General features: G+C 47.7%; 1 protein-coding gene and 1 pseudogene across 2 annotated transcripts in view; one reads left to right on the top strand and one right to left on the bottom strand.

Moving 5' to 3' along the window:
• Positions 1-1,760: 1,760 nt before the first annotated feature.
• On the top strand, positions 1,761-3,597 carry LOC115031286 (annotated as a pseudogene).
• A 10,456-nt stretch (positions 3,598-14,053) lies between these two features.
• LOC110296626 (amine oxidase copper containing 1) overlaps positions 14,054-23,094 on the bottom strand; it is a 13,772-nt gene continuing 4,731 nt past the window's right edge. The window contains exons 2-5 of one of the 2 annotated variants that reach the window (XM_021165332.1): positions 16,461-18,034; positions 15,347-15,632; positions 14,906-15,038; positions 14,054-14,675 (exon numbers count right to left, since the gene is read on the bottom strand). In XM_021165332.1, coding sequence (XP_021020991.1) covers positions 14,409-14,675; positions 14,906-15,038; positions 15,347-15,632; positions 16,461-18,030 — 2,256 coding nt within the window. In that variant the 5' untranslated portion in view covers positions 18,031-18,034 and the 3' untranslated portion in view covers positions 14,054-14,408. The remainder of the gene's footprint in view (positions 14,676-14,905; positions 15,039-15,346; positions 15,633-16,460; positions 18,035-23,094) is intronic. The other variant, XM_029478429.1, reaches the window with a different exon arrangement.

Here is a 23,094-nt window from a genome sequence, read left to right as displayed (position 1 = left end):
TAGCAAATACTAATGCCTAACTTCTTTTACAATGCATTTCATCATCTACGCTATGAACTAGAAAAAGTTTATTTTAGTCAATCTATCTTATTTACTGAGTTTTATTCCTCCAGGAGTGTACCCTGTATGACCCATTATCTTTAAACTGCATTTTCAGAGCCCTCCAAGTCTATAATAAAAAGCAGACCTTGAATCTGTAACCTATTCTCCTGGCCAGTCAGAGTTCAGTCAGTTGTCCCTGTTTACCCTGCACCAATTACACTGCTTGAGCTCACTCAGGGACATGGATACCCTAAAGAGATTCCTGGAGTAATGGCCTCATCTAACTACATGATTACTAGCTTCAGGGCACAAGGAAGACTTCCAAACAGTGGCCAGATAGAGTTAATTTTAGGACCTTCCTTAAAAAGACTCTGCATAATTTTTCTCAGGAAAAGGCATAAATTTCATCATAATGCAGAAAGTCCCCAAGAATGCAGTACACAGAGACCAAAACCCAAAAGTGAGAGATAGGACAACAATCGCAGCAAGCCACTCAGTGTTGCTGGAACTGTGTGAAGGAGCTGTGCTGGCTTCAAGACTCTTGCCATTGCTAGTGGATCTGGCTATGTCATATCATGAACCTTGGATTTCATCTTACACCAAGCAACACTCTGGATTCCAGGACTGGGCAAGGTAGGACTAAGGCCAGAAGAAGACAGGGCAGACTGCTTCTGTACCTCTTCTTCAATGTGTTCATTGTTCTTAAATAACAACTTCGGGCTATGATGGGGCTGGGGTGTCCTGTGCACGGGATGTGCAGAAAGTCCAGCACCCCTTCTCCTTGGGAGTGAAGAAAAATGAGATTTTGTATCTTGTGATTCATATAAAAGAGTTGTCTAGGAGCCCGTGGCCCCAGCCTGGGGCCGAAAACAAAGCAGAACAGGTCCAGGCATGCCAGGACAGGGCTGTTGTTAAGGCATTCCTAAGAACAGCTTGACTGTAAAGATGGAAAGGTGTGCAAGGACAAGCAGGGCTATATTGTCTGAGTCAACACTATCTGGCCGGAACCTCCCCTCTGTCTATTACCCCTTGGCACTGGGTAAAGTCACACACCAACTGGTTGTTATGTGAACAAAGATAAACCCCAAGCCCACTGGAACAAAGTCCTGATGCCCTTTTTGTTGGCATGTAATCTTTCTGTTAATGTTTGAATGAGCCAATCCCATACCTTTGTCAAAATTCCTTGCACCCCCAACCCTTTGCTTCTTTAAAAACCTCTAACTTCCGACCCTCAAGGTCTACTCCCCTGCCTCCTGTGTGAGGTACATGTCGGCCCAGAGCTCTGCCAATAAAGCCTCATGCGTCTTGCATCGAGAAGGATTCTTGTGTTTGTGGGTGCATCCTGTCCCTGGACTAGAGTAAGGGTCCCATTATCTGGGGTCCTACATCTTGGGGACTCATCCGGGATTTTGGGGGCACCCAGAACCCCAAGAATACCCCTTGGAGGTACCTCTGTGTGAGTTTGGTGTGTCTGAGTGTGGCGCCGCTGAATCTGTGTCTCAGTTTTCCAGTTTTAGTATTCTGGCAGCTGCTGCTGAGGTCTGTGTGGATCCAGTGGGTGTGGAGGGAGATGTCCTGAGCCCACAAAGCTGCAACCTTGGGAAGACATTCCTAGGGTGACCCTGGAGGAAGTGCCTAGGGTCAGAGACAGTCGGGACGACCTGGCTGTCCTCTGGCAGAGTGAGGGAGATCAGGTGCTCTTTCTGCCAGAGCGGGAGTGGATGCGGAATCCCACCCCGTCAGAAGTAGCTTTGGCTGGTTGTATAAATCCAGGCAGGGATGAGTGTGCTTGGACGATCTGGTGTCCCTGTCTCTGTCTTTGTTTTGTCTCTGTTTCTGGTTTTTGTCATGGGACAGACTGTCTCAACCCCGTTATCTTTGACTGAGGACCATTGGACGGATGTTAGGGCAAGAGGACAAAATTTATCAGTAATAGTTAAGAAGAAACCTTGGCAGTCTTACTGTACCTCGGAATGGCTCACTTTTGGGGTAGGGTGGCCTCCCGAAGGAACCTTTTATCTCCCCACGATTAGGGCCATAAAGGTCGTTGTTTTTCAGGAGGGACCAGGATCGTACCCGGACCAGCAGCCGTACATCACAGTGTGGCAAGATGTAGTGTGATTCCAGCCTGCGTGGGTTTGCCCATTTCTCCCACCCCTACATCCAGGTACCAAGGTCTTGACGGTCCAAGAGAATGCTGAGAAGGAAAAGTTAAAACTACTACCTGAGGGAGCTAGCAAGAAATCTACTCTGCCGCAACCAGCGGCCATCTCTAAAATCTACCCAGAGATAGAGGAGCCCCCTGAATGGCCCGACTCTCTACCACCACCTTATCCCCCGGTTCTCCAACCTGTACCCCAACCCTCAGCTCCCGTGGCTCCACCTTTGGTGCTAGGGATCTGGGAGGGAGATCCCTCAGCAGGAACAAGAAGCCAGCAGGGAGCCCCCAGTGAGGGGCCAGCCGATTCTACAGTGGCACTTCCACTTAGGGCTGTTGGAGCTCCCCCTGCTGGCCAGAATGATCTACAGCTTCTGCAATACTGGCCTTTTCCTTCCTCTGATCTCTATAATTGGAAAGTAAACCACCCCTCTTTCTCAGAAAATCCTACAGGGCTTACAGGGTTGATAGTCTCTGATGTACTCACACCAGCCCACCTGGGATGATTACCAACAGCTCCTACAAACCCTGTTCACCACCGAGGAGAGAGAAAGAATTCTCCTCGAGGCACGGAAGAATGTCCAAGATGGGGCCGGACGGCGAAGGATTTCCTCTGACTCATCCCCAGTGGGATTATAACACAGCACAAGGTAGGGAACGGCTGTTTAATTACCGATGGGTACTAGTTGCAGGTCTCAGAGGGGCCGCTCGCAGGCCCACAAATTTGGCTAAGGTAAGAGAAGTTATGCAGGGGCCAGCTGAGCTCTTTTTAGAGAGACTCATGGAGGCTTATAGGAGGTATACCCCGTTTGACCCTATGTCAGAGGGACAGCGGGCTTCAGTGATTATGGCCTACATAGGGCAGTCAGCTCCTGATATTAGAAGGAAGCTGCAGCGGATTGAAGGATTGCAAGATTATACTATAAGGGATGTGGTTAGAGAGGCTGAGAAAGTGTATTACAAGAGAGAAACAGAGGAGGAAAAGTTAGAAAGAGAATAGAAAGAGAGAAGAGAAGGTGAAGATAAGAGAGACAGGAGGCAGGAGAGGGCTCTGACTTGAATTCTGGCCACAGTGGTAGATAGAGAAAGGGGTAGGACTAGACAGATAAGGGGTCTGAGAGATGAAAAACGGCAGGGGCCAAGGAGACCCAGAAGAGACCAACCACACCTAGAAAAAGACCAGTGTGCATACTGCAAGGAGAAAGGCCACTGGGTCAGTGAGTGTCCTAAAAAGAAGCAAGGGACACAAGTATTGTCTCTCGGAGAAGGTGAAGACTAGGGGAGACAGGGCTCAGCCCCCCTCCTCGAGCCCAGGGTAACCCTAGAAGTGGAGGGGACCCCTATAAATTTTCTGGTTGATACAGGTGCAGAGTTTTCAGTGCTTCAAACCCCATTAGGCAAATTAAGAAAAAATGAGAGAACCTTAGTAATTGGGGCCACAGGACAAAAGTCATACCCATGGACTATGATCAGGACAGTAGACCTAGGATGGAATCAAGTGACTCATTCATTCCTGGTCATTCTAGAGTGCCCTATGCCCCTGCTAAATTTATTTACTAAATTTATTAACTAAATTGAAGGCACAAATAACCTTTTCCCCTCCCGGGCCGATAGTATAGTGGGGAATAGAATAGCCTCAGACTTTAGCACTATCTCTGCAACTGGGAGAAGAATACCGGATTTATCAAAGCAAGTCAAAACCCCCTGAGGGGCTACAGGATTGGCTTGATCAATTTCCCCAGGCATGGGCTGAGACGGGGGGCGGGGGGGGGGAATGGGAATGGCAAGACAAGTTCCCCCGGTAGTGATCGAGCTCAAGTCGGGAGCTACTCCCATTGGTGTTCGGCAGTACCCTATGAGCAAAGAAGCACGAGAGGGTATACGTCCTAATATCACCAGATTACTTCAGCAGGGAATCCTAGTTCCCTGGAAATCCCCTTGGAATACCCCACTGCTCCCAGTGAAGAAGCCAGGAACAAATGACTACCGCCCAGTCCAAGACCTTAGAGAAGTAAACAAAAGAGTACAAGACATCCATCCCATGATGCCCAACCCTTATAGCCTGCTTAGCATATTGCCACCTGAGCGAACTTGGTACACTGTTTTAGATCTTAAAGATGCTTTCTTCTGTCTAAGATTGCATTCCAATAGCCAGCCACTGTTCGCCTTTGAGTGGTGAGATCCAGAGAGTGGAAGGACAAGACAACTCACCTGGACAAGGCTGCCCCAAGGGTTCAAAAATTTGCCCACCCTGTTTGATGAAGCCTTACACCGGGACTTGGCCTCTTTTCGAGTTAATAATTCACAAGTGACTCTTGTGCAACATGCTGATGACCTCTTGCTAGCTGCAGGGACACGCAAAGAGTGCGAACTGGGAACTCAGAATCTCCTGGTTGAGTTAGGTGAGTTGGGATATCGAGCCTCAGCTAAGAAGGTGCAGCTATGCAGGACCCAGGTGACCTATCTGGGATACATCCTGAAAGATGGACAACAATGGCTGACTGATGCCAGAAAACAAACAGTGATGTGGATTCCAACTCCCACCACTCCCCGTCAGGTAAGAGAGTTCCTGGGAACAGCAGGATTCTGCAGACTGTGGGTACCGGGATTTGCCACCCTAGCAGCCCCTTTGTACCCCCTAACGAAAGAAAAAGGGAAATTTACTTGGACCCAAGACAGTCAGTCGGCTTTTGAAACTCTGAAAAAGGCTTTGCTTCAGGCCCCGGCCTTAGCACTGCCAGATTTAAATAAGCCGTTCACCCTATACATCGATGAAAGGAACGGAATAGACCGAGGGGTCCTCACTCAGACTCTGGGTCCCTGGAAGTGTCCCATCGCTTATCTATCAAAGAAACTGGATCCTGTGGCTAGCAGATGGCCTTCTTGCCTGTGTGCAATAGCAGCTACAGCGATGATGGTAAAGGATGCTGATAAATTAACCATGGGCCAAAATGTCACTGTGGTGGCTCCACACTCCCTCGAGAGCATTATCAGGCAGCTGCCAGACCGTTGGATGACCAACGCTCGAATGACTCACTATCAGAGCTTGCTCCTCACTGAGCGAGTGACTTTTGCCCCTCCTACCATTCTCAACCCTGCCACCTTGCTACCCGAAATTGACGAGACTCCAGTGCACAACTGTGAAGAAATATTGGCAGAAGAAACTGGAACTCAACCAGACCTCACAGATCAGCCATGGCTGGGAGCAGCAACCTGGTTCACCTACGGGAGTAGCTTTATGGTGGAAGGTAAGCGCAGAGCAGGGGCAGTGGTAGTGGATGGAAAATCTGTTATATGGTCCAGCAGTTTGCCCAAAGGAACGTCAGCTCAAAAAGCTGAACTTATCGCTCTAACACAAGCTTTGAGACTAGCAGAGGTCAAGGCTATCAACATCTACACAGATCGCCGATATGCTTTTGCCACGGCTCATGTCCATGGGGCAATCTACAGACAGTGTGACCTGTTAACCTCCGCAGGGAGAGACATCAAAAACAGAGAAGAGATTCTCAGCCTGCTAGAGGCTGTCCACCTGCCTCTCAAGGTGGTGATCATCCACTGCCCAGGACATCAAAAAGGAACTGGACCAATAGAGAGAGGAAACCAAATGGCAGACCAAGTGGCTAAGGAGATGGCCCAGGGGCCAATGACTCTGGTAATCAAAAATGTGCCCCAGATGGTTGAAGGGAGGACAGAAAAGAGTTCTCACAGAAGAAGAGGGGCTAAAATATTTAGCTGACATTCACCGCCTGACTCACTTAGGAGCTAAAAAGATGATAAAGCTGGTCAGTAGGTCCCCTTATCACATCCCTGGGCTACAACAGGATGCAGAGGGCTTAGTGAGAAACTGTTGAGCCTGCGCGCTCACCAATGCTGGATCCAGTAGGGTCTATGGTGGGAAATGCCTAAGGGGAGTTAGACCGGGGACCTACTGGGAAGTTGACTTTACAGAGGTAAAGCCAGCCCGATATGGAAATAAATATCTGTTAGTCTTTATAGATACCTTTTCAGGGTGGGTTGAAGCGTTCCCCACCAAGAAAGAAACAGCTACCATAGTAGCCAAGGAGATACTTGAAGAAATTCTTCCTTGCTTTGGAGTACCCAGGTAATCAGGTCAGACAATGGGCCTGCCTTCATCTCTCAGGTAAGCCAGGGATTGGCCAGACAGCTGGGGACAAATTGGAAATTACATTGTGCTTACAGACCCCAAAGTTCAAGACAGGTAGAAAGGATGAATAGAACCCTAAAAGAAACCTTGACCAAATTAACATTAGAGTCCGGCGGGAACGATTGGACAGCCCTTCTCCCTTGTGCTTTATTCTGGGTCCGGAACACCCCCATAGCCCTAGGTCTAATACCTTTTGAATTATTATATGGGGTACCCCAGTCCATCTATATGACTGTAGAAAGTAAGACTTGCCCAGACATTTCCTTTGTTCCTTCTACTCGCCTTTTGGCCTATCTCAAGGCTCTTGAAACAGTGAGGAAAGAAGTCTGGGAACAATTAAAAGAAACCTATGTCGCTGGTGATACTCAGGTGCTGCACCAGTTTGAAGTGGGAGATGCTGTCCTGGTGAGGAGACATTGAGTAGGGAACTTCGAGCCACGGTGGAAAGGACCCTGCCTGGTGCTGCTGACAACACCCACTGCCGTTAAAGTAGAAGGAATACCCGCCTGGGTTCATGCATCCTATGTCAAGAAGGCTCCCCAAGAGGCTGATCCAGATGAGTGGACCCTGGAAAGGACTACTAATCCTCTTAAGCTGTGCCTGCTGCGCAGGGGTGACCCTGCCAGACTTTAACCCTCACACTCCAATTCAGCAGACTTGGGAGGTGCTAAATGAAGAAGGAAACATTGTATGGACAGCCACCGCAGTGCACCCTCCCCCCCCCCCCTGGACTTGGTGGCCTGATCTCACACCTGACATCTGTAAGTTAGCAGCAGGATCTCTTACCTGGGACCTCCCCTGAAGAGTGGTGTGTCCCGAGTGGGATAGGGAGCATGTATGGATGTTTGGGGCAGTTCTACCGAGCTAATCTTAGAGCTGCAGAATTCTATGTTTGCCCTGGTCAGGGTCAGAGCAGAAGGCTTCGACAGGAGTGTGGAGGGGCATCAAGTTTTTTTTTTTTTTTGTGGTAAATGGGGATGTGAAACAACAGGAGATGCCTACTGGAACCCTTACTCTGCCTGGGACCTAATCATGGTAAAACGGGATAGTGACCATGATGGGCCAAACCAAAGAGAAAGGGACCCCTCTAAGTATCCAGAGAACGGGTGTGCTCTTAAAAACAGCCCCCAGGACCATGCAAAGGTAAATACTGCAACCCCCTACTTATAAAATTCACCAAGAAAGGGAGACAAGATCGTCAGAGTTGGCTTAAGGGAAATAGGTGGGGTTGGCGAGTATATGCTCCATCAAGAGACCCTGGGTTCATTTTAAAGATCAGACTGACAGTGGGAGACCCAGTAGTGGCACCCATAGGGCACAACACGGTCCTTCTGGAACAGGGCCCCCCAGCCAAATCCAAACCCCCGACTCAAATGCCCGCCCAGCCCACGGGCCCCTCTTATACTGCCACTCTCACTCCCATCGCCGCCTTACAAAACCCTCTGACTGTGGCCCCAACAAACCCTTCGACAGGTCAGAGAATGTTTAACTCAGTGAGAGGAGCCTTCTATGCCCTCAATAGAACAAATCCAGATGCTACTGAGGACTGTTGGCTATGCTTGTCCTTGGGCCCCCCTTATTATGAAGGAATTGCCTTTAATGGAGATTTCAATAAAACTAGCAGCCATACATCCTGCTCATGGGGGACAGGGCAGAAACTGACCCTGACCGAGGTACCGGCAAGAAACCCAGGTCTCTGTATAGGTACTCCCCCTCCTACCCACAGACATTTGTGTGGCCGAATTCAGTCTGTATCCAAAACAGAAACTAATTATTACCTTGTGCCATCTCTGATTGGCTGGTGGGCCTGTAACTCAGGACTTACCCCCTGTGTATCAACTAAGGTTTTTGAATCTTCCCATGATTTCTGTGTTATGATCCAACTGTTATCTCATGTGTATTATCATTCTGCATCTAGTCTAGAAGAAATATATGCTGGTACAAGATTTAAGAGAGAACCTGTTACTTTGACCTAAGCCACCTTTTTGGGCATTGGGATGGCAGTAGGAGTGGGGACGGGAGTATCGGCCTTAATCGAAGGAAGACAAGGGACCCAGTCCTTAAGAGATGCTGTTAACGAGGATCTAGAGATGTTAGAAAAATCTATTGATGCGTTAGAAAAGTCTTTGTCCTCACTATCAGAAGTAGTACTACAAAGCAGAAGGGGCCTCGATCTGCTCTTCCTAAAGGAGGGAGGACTGTGAGCAGCCCTAAAAGAAGAATGCTGTTTTTATGCAGATCACACTGGGATAGTCAGGGATTCTATGCAAAAGCTGAGAGAAAGCGAGAATGAGAGGCCCAACAGGGATGGTTAGAGTCGTGGTATTCTTGGTCACCGTGGACAACATCTTTATTTTCTGCCCTAGCTGGACCAGTTATTATCATATGTTTAATTTTGATCTTTGGTCCCTGCATAATAAATAGGGGAATGGCTTTTATCCAGAGTAGGAAAGATGCAGTCAAACTCCTGGTTTTACAATGACAATATCAACTTATAATTCAGATAGAAGAAGAATTAGGAGACACAGGTTTTTAAAATTCTAGGATTAGAATTATTTAGTAGAAGAAGAGAGGAATGAAGAAAAATGAGATTTTGTATCTTGTGATTCATATAACAGAGTTGTCTAGGAACCTGCGGCCCTGGCCTGGGGCCGAGAACAAAGCAGAACAGGCCCAGGCATGCCAGGGCAGGGCTGTTGTTAAGGCATTCCTAAGAACAGCTTGATTGTAAAGATGGAGAGGTATGCAAGGACAAGCAGGGCTATATTGTCTGAGTCAACACCATCTGGCCGGAACCTCCCCTCAATCTCAGGACAAGCAGGGCTATCTTGTCTGAGTCAACACCATCTGGCCGGAACCTCCCCTCTGTCTATTACCCCTTGGTACCCGGTAAAGTCACACACCAACTGGGTGTTATGTGAACAAAGATAAACCCCAAGCCCACTGGAACAAAGTCCTGATGCCTTTTTGTTAGCATGTAATCTTTCTGTTAATGTTTGAATGAGCCAATCCCGTACCTTTGTCAAAATTCCTTGCACCCCTAACCCTTTGCTTCTTTAAAAACCCCTAACTTCCGACCCTCAAGGTCGACTCCCCTGCCTCCTGTGTGAGGTACGTGTCGGCCCAGAGCTCTGCCACTAAAGCCTCGTGCGTCTTGCATCAAGAAGGATTCTTGTGTTTGTGGGTGCATCCTGTCCCTGGACTAGAGTAGGAGTCCCATTATCTGGGGTCCTACAGGAGCAGCACTACAATGAGATGCACTAAGTTCTTGGCCAATGTTGACATCCAGTTTCTTCTGGTTCATCAGAAAGGTGCACACTGACCCCAGCTTGTGGGCACCCATGGATGAGAATACCTTGACCTTTTCATCCAGGTCCACATGGGCACTCTGCTACTACTGTTTGCATCACCAGGATGCCAGTTGCCCAGCCCAGTCCCAGACTCCTGCATGCCAATCCCATGGCTCTGGATTGCAGCAGAGGAGAGACAACTTAGGCACTTTATGTTCCAAGCTAGCCTATCAGGTGAGCTTCCTCCTAGAAGCCAGAGCTGTGACCTGTGGGTTTCCGTTCACCTCTACTGCTGCTCAGGCCCCTGTGTGTATATCTATTTCCTTCCTTACCTACAAATGTCTTATGGTATGTCTTATGTAGATAAATTCTTATGATTTCCCATTTTCTTGGTTTATCATTTGCAGAAGATTCATTGTCGAATTGACCACGAGTCAAAGCAGCCCAAGGCTTTGTGCTAAAGGAATCAAAGTGTTTATGTCCTGGAGAGGCAGAGGGCTATGATGACAGGAAAACTACCTTTAGTTTAATAAATTACTATTTGGGGAATGCATTTTGAACTTTAGCATAAATATTAAAAATGCGGGGTCTGGGGTCAAGCTGCTTGGGTTGAAGTCCTGGGAAATCACAGGACTAAGGACTACCTATGTGGTCCTGGGCACCTTTAAATTCTCTAGGCTTTCATTGTGACAACTGCGAAAGCAGCAGGGTGTGCATCCTGAAGGCTGGGGAGGTTAGAAAGCTCACAGTAGTGTAAAGCCTGAGACAATATCAGCTTTCCAGGAACACGAGGAATGTTGGTCTTTAAAGTAATGGTGTCGATGCAGCCTAGACCCCAGTTCATCAGGGGTCCTGACCACTGCAGACTTCTTGGACTTAGTTAAGTTGTGAAGCAGGAACGGGAGAATTCTGCCCTGCTCAACCTTCTCTGGCTTCCCAATTGGGTAAGCAAGTCTGGGTCCCTTGACTGTGAAAACTGTAGGAGTTAGGTCATCCCGGGTAGTGAGTTAGGAAGACATCCTCTTTCGTTTACTTTTTAGGGAAGACATGGCCAGTGTTTTTGCAGCCCAATTCTATCCCTAAGCCACCAGTAATATGTGCAGGGCAGGTTTGCTTGTAATGGGGGCAGACCTTTGTGACAATCATTCTGTCGATCTTTGTATTTGGGTGTAGTTATGCCTGATACACTCTGCTCCATGCAGATTCCATAAGAAGCCTCATATGTACAATGCTTGTACATATGCTGGTGATGTCACTATCACAGGCCCTGGTTTCTCCATAGCCTAACCAGCGGAAGCCCTTCCTTATGATATTCTCTCAGGGTAGCTACTTTATGCCTGTCTCTGATACAAGAGAGCTATAAAATTCCACTCAAGGTCCCTCTGGGTCTCTAGCTGCATCCTTCACTCCTGTAGGCAGGATGAAGTCCAGAGGCCTGGCTTACTCTTTTGGCCTGTGAACTGGTAGAAGGATTCTGAGAAGTCTTTTCTGTTATAGGTGGTTAACTGCCTCAGATTCTTCAGATTGCAATCCCTGTGGAGGAACCTATAGAAAATTCCCTTTTCTTTCTCAGAGAGGTATAGAGAGGCTCAGAGATCTATGTTGCTTCATGTTCTCTACCAGCAGGGGGCACTGGACTTGGGTGATTTTTCAACTAAAAAATGGTTTGCAATGAATTACAAAGGGCAAGCTACAACAAAACCAGCCTGCCGGTGCAATACTGGCACAAAACCATGGGAGGAACCAACGACTTCCGATTGGATTCAAGACTCATTCTGCAAGTTGGAATTCACATTGAACACCATTATCAGGGCCAAGAGTCTGTGGTTAAACAGGTCATAGGACCTAGGGACAAACTACTAGTATTATTCTGCTAAATGTGGATAGTACTAAATTGACTTATTGTAGTTTTCATAGATAGATAGGTTCATAGAAAGATAAATAAATGATAGATAGATAGGTGTAAAAATATACATATGGACCCCATATAATATATAGAAAACAGAACAAGAAAGGACTGAATGTAGGTAATAAACTAATGAAAGATGATGTAAAGCTAATTGCTTTTGTAGTTCTAGCTCTGTAATGTACCTTTTGTTCTTTGGTAGTGGATAAGTTCATAAAATGTATTTGATAGTGAAAGTACAAAATCTAATGTGAAGCTCCAAACTTCTGTTCTGAATGGCTACTGTATGGTCTAGAAGCTCACTGAACTGTGTGGTCTCTGGATCCAGTTAATTTTGGTGTGTGATATTTTGCAACATTTTAAAATAATAAAGTTTAAAATAAACACACATTAAATGGAGTTATGCCACACAGAGTGACCGTGTTTGTCAGAAGGATGATAGGTTCTTATTTACAAGGCATGTTTTTGATCAGAGGAATCCAGGAGACGCTTCCCACTACTGGAAGGTATTGTTGAAGACAACATGCCCTTTGGACACAGGGCTGGGAGGGACTGAGCTAGAGCTGGCCTGGAAGTCTCACCTCTAAGGTCCGGCTTCCATAGTATTAGAAGGTCCTATGCAAGCTGCCAAGGAAGAAAAGCAATGAACAGCCCCACCTAGTTGAGATGCCTGTGAACCACAGCAATGACAGCCATTACAAGACATTCCCAACACTTTTATCTTGGGGGTAGTCAACACCTGTCTAGTTAGACCTTATGCCCACTCAATAGGAGGGAATCCACACCTGGTACTGTAAACTATTATGACTGGAGAGGTCACAGGCCCTAGAGGAGAATGCATGTCTCTTCTTTCCTAAACCAATATGAATTCTAATTGACTTCTAAGCCAACAGTTCTCAACCATGGGTTGCAACCATCAGAAAATACATATTTCTGATGGTCTTAGGAACCCCAAACCATAAATTTCTTTTTGTTGATACTTCATAACTGTAATTTGCTACTGAGCAGAGCCTCAGTTCCTAAGAACACTGGAAATACATGTTTCCTGATGGCCACTAGCCACCAGTTGAGAACCGCTGTTTGTCCTTATACCCACAGAGAAGTGTGGCTCTCAGCCCTCACTAGGTAAGCATAGTGACAAAGTGTCATCTATGGCTAAAATTGTGGAAGAAACACTTTAACTTTTAACTTTCTTTAAAAGATCTATGTATTTATGTATGTATGTGAGTACATTGTTGCTGTCTTCAGACACACCAGAAGATGGCATCAGATCCCACTCCAGATGATTGTGAGCAACCAGGTGGTTGGTGGAAATTGAACTCAGGACCTCTGGAAAAGCAGTCAGTGCTCTTAACCACTGAGCCATCCATCCAGCTCCTGAAAATTTTTAACTTTTTATGAGTAATATATTTACATCATTTCCACCATTCTCCCTTCCCCTTTGTAACCTTCTCATATGTCCTCCACCACACTTGCTCCAAATTCATGACCTCCTCTTATTATTATTGTCACAGTCAGACAGACAGACACACCTGCTAAGCCCATTTTGTGTTGTTTATATGTACATGTGTGTAGGGCTGACCATTTGGGATTTAACAACCTGTCAGGGAGATTTTTTTTTTTTCATGAAGAAAACTGACTCCCCCTCTCTCAGCAGCCACTAATCCCCTGTAACGCTGCATCAACTGATAGGGTCTCATCGTTCTTCCTTGGCCTCACTCACATTGCACTGGGCTCATCCTTATGCAGGTCTTGTTTAGGCCTTATTGTTGAGATTTCAGGTTCAGTTTCTTGGCCATGTCTAGAGACCATTTCACAGCAGAGGTTTCCTGGCTTCCAACTCTTATGGCCTTCTGCTGTGATTTTCCCTGGGTCGTAGGTGTTGTCTGCTCTGCAACCATTAGCTACCCAATGCTCCTTGGTGGAATGTTGGTGGAACCACAAAATTTTGTTTTTAGATTTAGATTCATAGCACAATTGAGCCGAAGGCATAGAGAGTAGCCTGTATCACCTGAGCTGTCACAAACCTCCCCCATGATTATGGTCCATGTGTGACTGCTTTTCTTTCTGTGTGTCTGGGTCTGTCTGTCTGTGTCTGTCTGTCTGTCTCTCTGTCTGCCTCTCTCATTCTCTCTCTCTCTCTCTCTCTCTCTCTCACACACACACACACACACACACACAAATGCACCTGCAGGGCAGGAGTGGGAGGCATTGTTCTCAGGGCCTGATTGCCCTCTGGTTTTTATGGCCCTGTTATCTTTTGAGCTCTTTTGAAAATGTTCTTCTAAGCCATGTACAGCCCTTTTCCTTTATAACGAAGAGAAGGTTGATCTGGTTTAGCAGCCCATTGGCATGGGCTGTCCCTGGGCTTTTTACAGACAAAACTGCAACAAATCAACGTGTGTGTGTGTGTGTGTGTGTGTGTGTGTGTGTGTGTGTGTGTGTGTTTAAAAGGAGATCATGGGATAAACTCCAGATCATAGACCAGTGACTAAAGGGCAAAGGTCATTTTATTAGATTTTCACATGAGTTTCCTTATTCCTGCCCATCGTTGAGGTGAGACAATTTCCCCCAAAGTCTCCTCACAGGAAGATAAAATCCTCAAATGTTTTAACCACCACCCCCATAACCCACCTGAAGAGAATTCTGTGATCTTCCTTTGCATTGGTCATGGAAGTATTTGGCAGGTATGGTAATAAAACAGGAGTAGAGCCAGCCCTTGCATGCTGCTAAAAAGCAGCCTGCAGGATAGAAACAGAAGTTTTGTTTGTTTGTTTGTTTGTGTGTTTGATTTTCCAGTGTTTGTGAGAATATGGGGACATGCTGCAGAGGCTGGGGTCAGACCCATCACACAGGCTTGTAGGTCCCATTGTAGCTGAAAGGAGGAGACACCAAGCAGTCCCTGTTCTCAGGGATCCAGCGCTGAACATGGTTGAGACCGTTGTTCTGGGGCCACACTATCACAGTGTCTCTAGATGCCAGGGATGGATCCTCTGGGAAGAAGTTGAATGGCCGGATCAAGAAGCCCACAGAATTTCCAGGTGTTGCTGTGTTGGGGACATCCTCTGAGTGAGGGATGTGCAGGAAGCCTACTGTCACCCAGGCCACCAGATCCTATGGGTGAGACAAAGGCTTTAGTGGGCAGGGCAGTGATGGGTACCAACCATCCAAGGGCACTTGGGCTTGGCTTTAAAGATGTCTTTACAAAACTTCCCAAGATGCTCTCAGTTCCATTGGAGAGGTGGGTGGATCTATCATGACCCTAACCTTAACATACACTAGAAAAGCCATAATTCTAAGACCACAGGGCCTGAGGTGGGCAGGGGTGGGGATGGGATCAGTACCTCATTTTCAATGTTCTCGTTGTTCCGAAGGAACTCCTCAAAGACCACAGGGGGATCCCAGGGGTCATTCTGGTTGTAGAGGCTGCTGCTGTAGCGCTCAGATTCCCGATACTTTGTCACAGCCAAGGGATACCTGCAGACAAGAGAAGCCAGGTGTCTCTGGGCACCGGGGCTGCCTTTGGATCCCTTCCAGGGAGCACCTTTGGGGTCAAAGATGGTGAAGTTGTCACCTCTACAGATGATGATTATGATTGTCTCCTGGGAGTCTTCAAGAATGACTGTCAGCACTCAAGGGCCAAGAGTTTTGTGAGCACCACCCCTCCCTCCCCAAGTGCAGAAGAGTACACACCTGCAAACACACACATGCTCAGAGCCTGGAGAAACAAAGCACACACAGGCACACACAATCACTGAAGGTAGCCCCTGCAATGGTCTCCTCACCTGGCCCAAGTGACAGCCCGCTCCTCCTGCCAACCTGGTGGTAGCACCTGCTCAGCCATAGAGTGGATCTGCAGGCGGTAGCTCCGCCTGTGGCCCCAACGGTTCTTTTGGGGGCTGCTAAAGAGCAGGTACTTGGGCAGAGTCTGTCCAAAGCGGAATGCAGCCTGGTGCTCGTGGGAGTACTGGGTCTGCTCAAGTGTGGGCTGGACCAGGGAGTGACTTGGGCTCCAGGGATTGGTGATGTTTTCCAGCTTTGTCTTCAGTGTCTGGAAGCTGTTCTTGGTGCCTGTGGGTCGTGGGGTGGGGGGAGGTCACAAGAGGAAACGGAGGGTGAGACTCAAATATTGGAACAGAGACCTTTCTGTTTGTTAGATGTCTATACTAGACCACACCCAGCAGTGAAGAAGATACATTGTTGACAGCTGGCACTGGCTCAGTGATATGGTGATGGCAGTCACAAAGGAAAAGAAACCAGGGGAGGTGGAGGCCAGTTCTCAGGTCAGCCATGGCATGTGGTACATGCACGTGATACATTGCAGATCTCTGGAGAGCTGTGCTCTGAAACATTTTCTGTGGTCTGAACCATGGCACAGGGGCATGGTTTGTACATGCTCATGTTTGTACAACCCCAAGGACCGTCAGTATACTAAGAGTCTGAAATTAAGTGAGGCCCAATGGGTGGAAGCCATTTATCTGGCCTGGGGGAGGGGTATTACTCTGCTATCACCAGATATCTGACACCAGATATCAAATCCCCGATGTCATTCTGTGCTGACATCATTAATCCATGAAACACACTAAGCAACCTCAGAAGGCGCTGAGCTCCATTTCAAAGTACTAGGTTTCAGAATCTACCTGGACACTTACCCCTTCCTCACTCCATATATACCAACCTACTGAACCCAAGGCAATAAGAGATGCACACTCCACATACAGGGTAACCCTCAGATACTTGCCCATGCCTCAGGGACACCTGCTGCTTCATATTGCTAGGAAGCAGACAGAAAGAATAACACCAATGTGACTCAGACAGCCTCAAACCATCCCCTGTGGAGTGAGCCTATTAATGAGAAGCAGCTGAGTGACTGAGAGAGAGTCTGGTAGTGAATGGTACCTGCCACGTCCAGGTCAACACGGTAGTGCACCAGGTGGGTGTGGATGTTGCCAAGCATGTGGGTTTGTAAGCGAGTGCCATGGCGCAGTCCCTCAGGGGTGTAGAAGGTTGCGTGGACATATCCAGTGGCATGCATCTTGGTCTCCATCACACCATTAGGGTAGAAGATGAAATCCCAGATATAGTCATAATTATAGACTGTCGATGTCGTCCGCAGCACCAGCACATATCCTTTCAAACCGGCATAGAAGTTGAAGCCACCTTTAAAGTTTGAGTCAAAGTGGCGCCTAAGGGGTACCCCTGTGGGCATCTCAAAGAGGCACAGAGCGCGTGGATAAAGGACAGGGCCATCGCTGTCATAATAGTGGAAAGCATCCAGGAAAGTAGCAGTCTCTGGACAGTCAATACCAGGGGCCAGCTCGTGAGTGACACTGCCCAGGCCCCAACCAACATCAATATACTTAGTCTGCATGCCTGCAGGTGTGTGTCCTCCATATAGTGCCACAGCCTCCTGCACACTGACCTCATAGGCAACACGCTCACCTCCAAAGAGTACATTAAAGATCTGCAGCCCAGAAGAGGATCTTAGCCGGTAAGAGAAGCTCCAGCCTCCGTAGAGCACAGCATTGCCCTTTAGCTTATATCTGGGGCCACTGGGCTGGACAACGTGGGGGCCTGCAACAGTGACTGGAGTGTGGAATTCCCCCCGGGGCTTGTAGGACGAGAAGAGTGGTGGCTGCTCTGTGGCACCCGGCAGTGGGTCCTCGAGAACCACTGCCTCCACTTCTCCAACTGCATATTTCTGAGCCAGTTCCTCTGGGCTGTTGTAGAACTTGCCGTTATACCAGAGCTGTTCCACTCTCCAGTCCTGGACATCTGTGCTGCTGTGATCTACAAGGATCTCCAGCCCTGTGGGATGCAGGAAGAAGCCTTCCACATAGCGCTGCACGATAAGCCAGCTTCTACGCTGACCAGACTCCACACCACGCGGCGCCACATCCGTAAAAGTCAAGCACCGGTCATCGCAGCCTAGGAATGAGAAGCCAGTGGTGTCAAGGAAAAACTGGTGCAGAGGCATGGTGGCTCTGTTCAGCATGTGGTAGAGGAGGTCATACTCTGCTGTGGAGATGGGTCTCGATGACCAGGATAGATGGTGCCCTGGCCGGGGGGACAGTGCTTGAACATAGCAGGGCCGTGGCAGGGGCCCCACAGCAAACTCAGTGACATTGGGGTGATCCTGGGCACCGAAGAAGATGATGGCCCTGGCTTCCCGGACAGGGATTTTTCTTCCTTCATCCAAAAATTTCAGCACATGCTTCTTTTTGGGCAGTAGCATCTCAATGAGAAACACGGAGTTCTTGGCCAAAGTCAGATTCTTGGATGGCTCCAGCCCCAGCTCCTTCCTGTTCATCAGAAAGCGGTGCACAGCCTTTATCTCGTGGGGGCTCAGGTCTGCAAATATCCTTGCTTTGTCATGAGGAGTCGTCATAGCAGATGCTGTGTCTGCCGTCTGTAGAAGTAATATGACAGCTGCCCAGCCGAAGGCCAGACTCATCTGTGCCAGCCTCATGGCTCTGGAAGACAGCAGAGGGGAGGAGAGGACTTGAGTATAACCCTCAACTGACTGAGCGCCTCACAGAAGCTTTCCCCTCAGCCCTAGCATGTCCCCGCCACTGGCTGTCCCCTGTGATTCACACAGAAGGCAGGGATGGGGTCTGTGGGTCCTCCTCACTCATTGTTCCTGACGCTCTCTGGTCCTCTGTTCATGCTTCCGCTGGCTTCTCTTCTCTTCTGTCTACCTCTTATACTCCTGCTGACTTTCTTATCTGCACACATTCCCATGTTTGGGCCTTTCTGGTAGCTTATTTCAAAAGAGGAATGTTTTCCTCAACCAGGGACATGAGTCACGGCAGCTCAGCAGACCAAGAACTGAACCCCAAATGCTACAAAGCCTTGCATCCTGGTGGAACAGAGGATTAGGCTCATTGCAAAAGAACCCCCTTTTATGAAGTTGTTTGGAGGGGTATGTGTGTTTGTGTATCTGTGTAAGGGTGCGTGTATATGTGCGTGTGCTATGCCATGTATCAATACATGCATAGGGGAGAAGTCAAATTCCAGCGCTCTTCTCTTCACTCCTCACTTTTTTTTTTTCCTGTAAGGCAAATTCTCTGAAAACCACCGACTTCACTAGGCTTGCCAGCTCATACAAGCTCCAGGGCTTCCCTGTCTCTGCCCTGGGCCACAGCTGCTGACATTTCATGTGGGTTTTGGGATTAAACGCAGGTTCCTGCACTTGCAGGGCAAGTTCTATCATCTGAGCCATCTCTCCCACAATAAAGGACCCTTTCAGGGCCGCTTTTAAAGACGTAGTGTAGATGTTCAAAGTGCAGGCCCTTGGGTTTGTCTTGGGTTCGAATCCTGGTAAATGGCATCATAAGGACAACTTGTATGATCTTGGCTATCTTGCTTCAACTCCCCCCAGGTCTCAACTGTGCAATGGACATGAAAACAGCACCATGCTCCACACTAAGCTTGTCCCCCAAAGCAAATCAGATGTTACATTAAAAGTCCAGAACAAATCTGGGCCCCCAGGAACACCCGAGGTGCTCTTTTCCTTTAAACTGAGCCCTTGGTGATGCAGTCTGGACCACAGCACACTGAGGGTGGTGGACACCGCAGACCACATCGGAAGCATAGGCACAACCCTGCCCACTTTCTCCGGCCCCTCACTGTCGTATGTGCATAGTGGCTCCTTGGCCGTCAAAGGCTACAGGAGCTCCCTAGTCAGGTCATCCCAGGCAGCAAGTCAGAAATAAGCCATTCCTCTTTCCTCTGTGGGGTGGACAGAGTCAGGATCTTTACCCCCAACCTTGTCCCCAAGTCACAGGAAAATATTGTGTATGCATGCAAGGCAGGGTCTCTGGGATTCTAGGAGTCTTAAATGTCCATCTCTCTGAACTCCCTTGTACCTAGAGATGAAGCTGTCAGGCCCTGTTACATGCAAAGTTCCCAAAGCCATGCGTGTTGGCTTTTGTCATTGTTATGAGCTTTGATCTTGCCAGATTCTAACCTGACCTTGCTACCTCTGGGCCTCAGTGGGAAGCCCCTCCCAGTGGTATTTCTCAACAGAGGAGCTGCTTTATGTCTTCCACCCACACCAGGAGGTTCAGGCAGAACTTGGAGTCTTACTTAGACATTCCACTGGCCCTCTAACTGGACTGCTCAGTCCTAGACTTCAGTTTTGAGAGTGTTTTTAGTTTCGTAGGTACCTTGGTCAAGAAGTGTAGAGCACTATCCCTCGTCCCCTGTCCTCTACCCCTTCTCCCAGTCTCCTCTGCTATCAGCACCCACCAGAGTGTTTCATGTATAACAACTGAGTTGCAGCAACACCCCATTAATGTCCAGGATCCTGATGTGTAATGACAGGCACCCACCACTGTAACCTCCCCCCACCCCCAGCCTGAAACCTGTTTGCTCAGGTTTCACTGTTAGCAAGAAGAGAGCATGGGGTGGAGCCTGCCCCCTATCGTTCTGCCACTCCCACTGCTGCTGCCAGCGGTCTAGCTGTTGCGGAGCCAAACACGTGATTACCTGAAACTGGACTCCAGGATGATTTGGTGGGAATGGGCCCCTTCCCCCTTCTTCGTAACCTGGTGCACTGAATTGTAAAATTGAGCTTTGATCAGAACCTGGTTTGTCTTAGCTCTGTTCTTTCTCTCATCTGTCTAGTTCCTTTTCTTTCAGCTCGAGTCTGCCATCTCAGCTTTACCCCATTCCTTGCGAGCCGCTGGATGACACGCAACAGTTTGGTGCCTGAACAGGGACCTGAAGAATGGCAGAAGGATGCTGAGAGAACGCTGTCCGTGTGGAGCTCCACGGGAAAAGCAAATGGTCTTCATATCGGCACCGGAGCAACAAACAGGTACATATGCTAGCGCTAGCTTAAAATTTCATTTTTTAAAGTGTTGCTGAGGGTGCGGTAGGATATGAACTAAGCTTGAATTGGCACTAACCCAACTCTAGTTCTGCTTTGGTCAGCAGCGTATTAATCGGAACTAGAAACTGGAATCAGGCGGTTGTCCCCAGCTTTTAGGAGCTGTTTCAGGCGAGAGAAGGTATGGTTTAAAGTTATGGATCAGGTGGTCGTCTGTAGTTTTCAAGAGCTGTTTCAGGCCAGAGGAGTAGGGCTTGAAGTACAACTGGTAAGAAATTTTTTAGATAGGATAGATAGCTGTTGCCCATGGTTCAAGGAAGAAGAAACAGTAGATTGTGGAACCTGGGAGAAAGTTGGTGAAGCCTTGAAAATCACTCAGGCAGATAATTTCACCTTAGGCCTCTGGGCACACATAAATGATGCTATCAAAGATGCTACCTCTCCGGGGTTAGATTGTACCCAGGCAGAGCTTGTAAAATCTCAGGAAGAGCACCTATCAGAGAGGGCCTTCTCAGAAAAGGATCCTCTTAACTCTAAAATTGATAAATGTGGAAACTCTGATGATGAACTAATTTCTAACAAAAATCACTCAGATAGAGGAGCTGCCCATTATTTGATGAGAATTGGCTTTCTTGCAAGTCTCCAGCTCCACCTATGGTCCCCACCTCGGGAGGTACTACTCATAGGGACACATGACTAAGCAAATTAGAGTTTGAAATTAGGCTTCAGAAGTTGACTAATGAGCTTCGGGAGCTAAAAAGAATGTCAGAAGTGGGGAAGAGTAACTCTTCTAAAGTTCACCAGGTGCCGCTAGAAAGAGCTGTGAGTCAGGCTCGTGGGAGAGGACCGAATACGTCTAATACGCTAGCCTGTCCTGTGGTCAAAGTAGTTGATCAGCAAGATACTAGGGTCAGACATTACCCGACTTTGGATTTCAAGTTGATAAAAGAGTTAAAAATGGCAATTGTGCAATATGGCCCTTCAGCCCCATTTACTCAAGCATTACTGGGTACAGTCGTGGAGTCACACTTAACCCCCCCCTCCTAGATTGGAAGATTCTTTGTAAGGCTACCCTGTCAGGAGGAGATTTTTTGCTTTGGTATTCTGAATGGTGAGACACCAGTAAGAAAACTGCCCCTTTAAATGCTCAGGCTGGTAACTTAGACTGGGATAGCAACATGCTCTTAGGAGAGGGTCCATATGAGGGACAGAAAAATCAGATTGATTTTCCCGTTACAGTGTACACACAGATCGCAGCGGCTGTGCACCGTGCTTGAGGACTGTTGCTGGTTAAAGGAGATAGTGGTAGAAGTTTAACTAGCATTTGGCAGAGTTTTGATGAGCCTTACCAAAACTTTGTGGACAGGCTTTTGATTTAAGCTAGTAGAATCCTTGGAAAGTCGGACACGGGAAGTCCTTTTGTTATGCAATTGACTTATGAAAATGCTAACGCAATGTGCTGAGCTGCGATTCAGCCGCATAAGGGACAGACAGATTTGGCGGGATATGTCCATCTTTTCAAAGACATCGGGCCCTCTTGTGCAATTTCGCAGGGGACCCACGTACAAGCTATGTTCTCGCAGAAATGAGGGAATAATGCATGTTTTAAATGTAAAAGTTTGGATCATTTTAAAAGTAATTATCCTAAGAACAAAGGTGCTGAAAATGGGCAAGCAAGCCATGCCCCAGGAATTTGTCCCCAATGCAAGAAGGGCCACCATTGGGCCAGGGAGTGCAAGTCTAAGCCAGGCGTTCTGAGCCACCTGGTGCCGGGAAATAAGGAAAGGGGTCAGCCCCAGACCCCGACTTACTGGAGAAACAACAGCTTATGGGGCTATAAATCTGATGCCCAGCCAAAAAGATCAGATTTTAAGCTTGTCAGGTCAAACCCAAGAAATACAAGACTGGACCTCTATTCCACCATCCACACAGTATTAACCCCAAAAATGGGAGTCCAAACTCTGCCTAGCGGTCTTTGGACCGCTACCTGTAGAAACCTGTGGCTTTCTTTTAGGACGAAGCAGTTCTATTGTAAAAGGCCTGCAGATTTTTCCAGGTGTTATAAATAATAATTATGAGGGAGAAATTAAAATCATAGCTGCTTCCCCTCATGGTGTTATAACTGGACCCGCTAGTCAGAGAATTGCTCAACTTACTTTGATTTCTTTATGTCAGTCACCATATAGATTCTTTAAAAGTGAGAGAGGACAAAGTAGCTTTGACTTCTCTGGTGTAAATTGGGTTCAATCCATTACTAATCAGAGACCTAACCTTAAATTGACATTTGATAGAAAAAGCTTTAAAGGATTAATAGATACTGGGGACGATGTAACGATTATAAGAGGGCAGGGCTGGCCCTCAAACTGGCCCTTGACTGATTCCTTAACTCACCTTCAAGAAATTGGGTATGCTAGTAACCCAAAACGTAGTTCCAAATTGCTAACCTGGAGAGATGGGGATAGAAAATCAGGAAAAATTCAGCCGAATGTAATGTCAAATTTGCCTCTAACTCTGTGGGGAAGAGATCTGTTGTCACAAATGGGCGTTATAATGTACAGTTCTAATGAGATGGTGACTAAGCAGACATTCAGGCAGGGACCCCTGCCTGGTCATGGACTAAAAAAGAAGGGACAGGGAATTAAGACTTTTGAGGATCCTAAACCTCACTCTAACACAAGAGGTTTAAAGTATTTTCAGTAG

This window comes from Mus caroli, chromosome 6 (assembly GCF_900094665.2).
Source record: "Mus caroli chromosome 6, CAROLI_EIJ_v1.1, whole genome shotgun sequence".
Lineage (NCBI taxonomy): Eukaryota > Metazoa > Chordata > Mammalia > Rodentia > Muridae > Mus > Mus caroli.
This window is presented reverse-complemented; position numbering and strand designations above follow the sequence as displayed.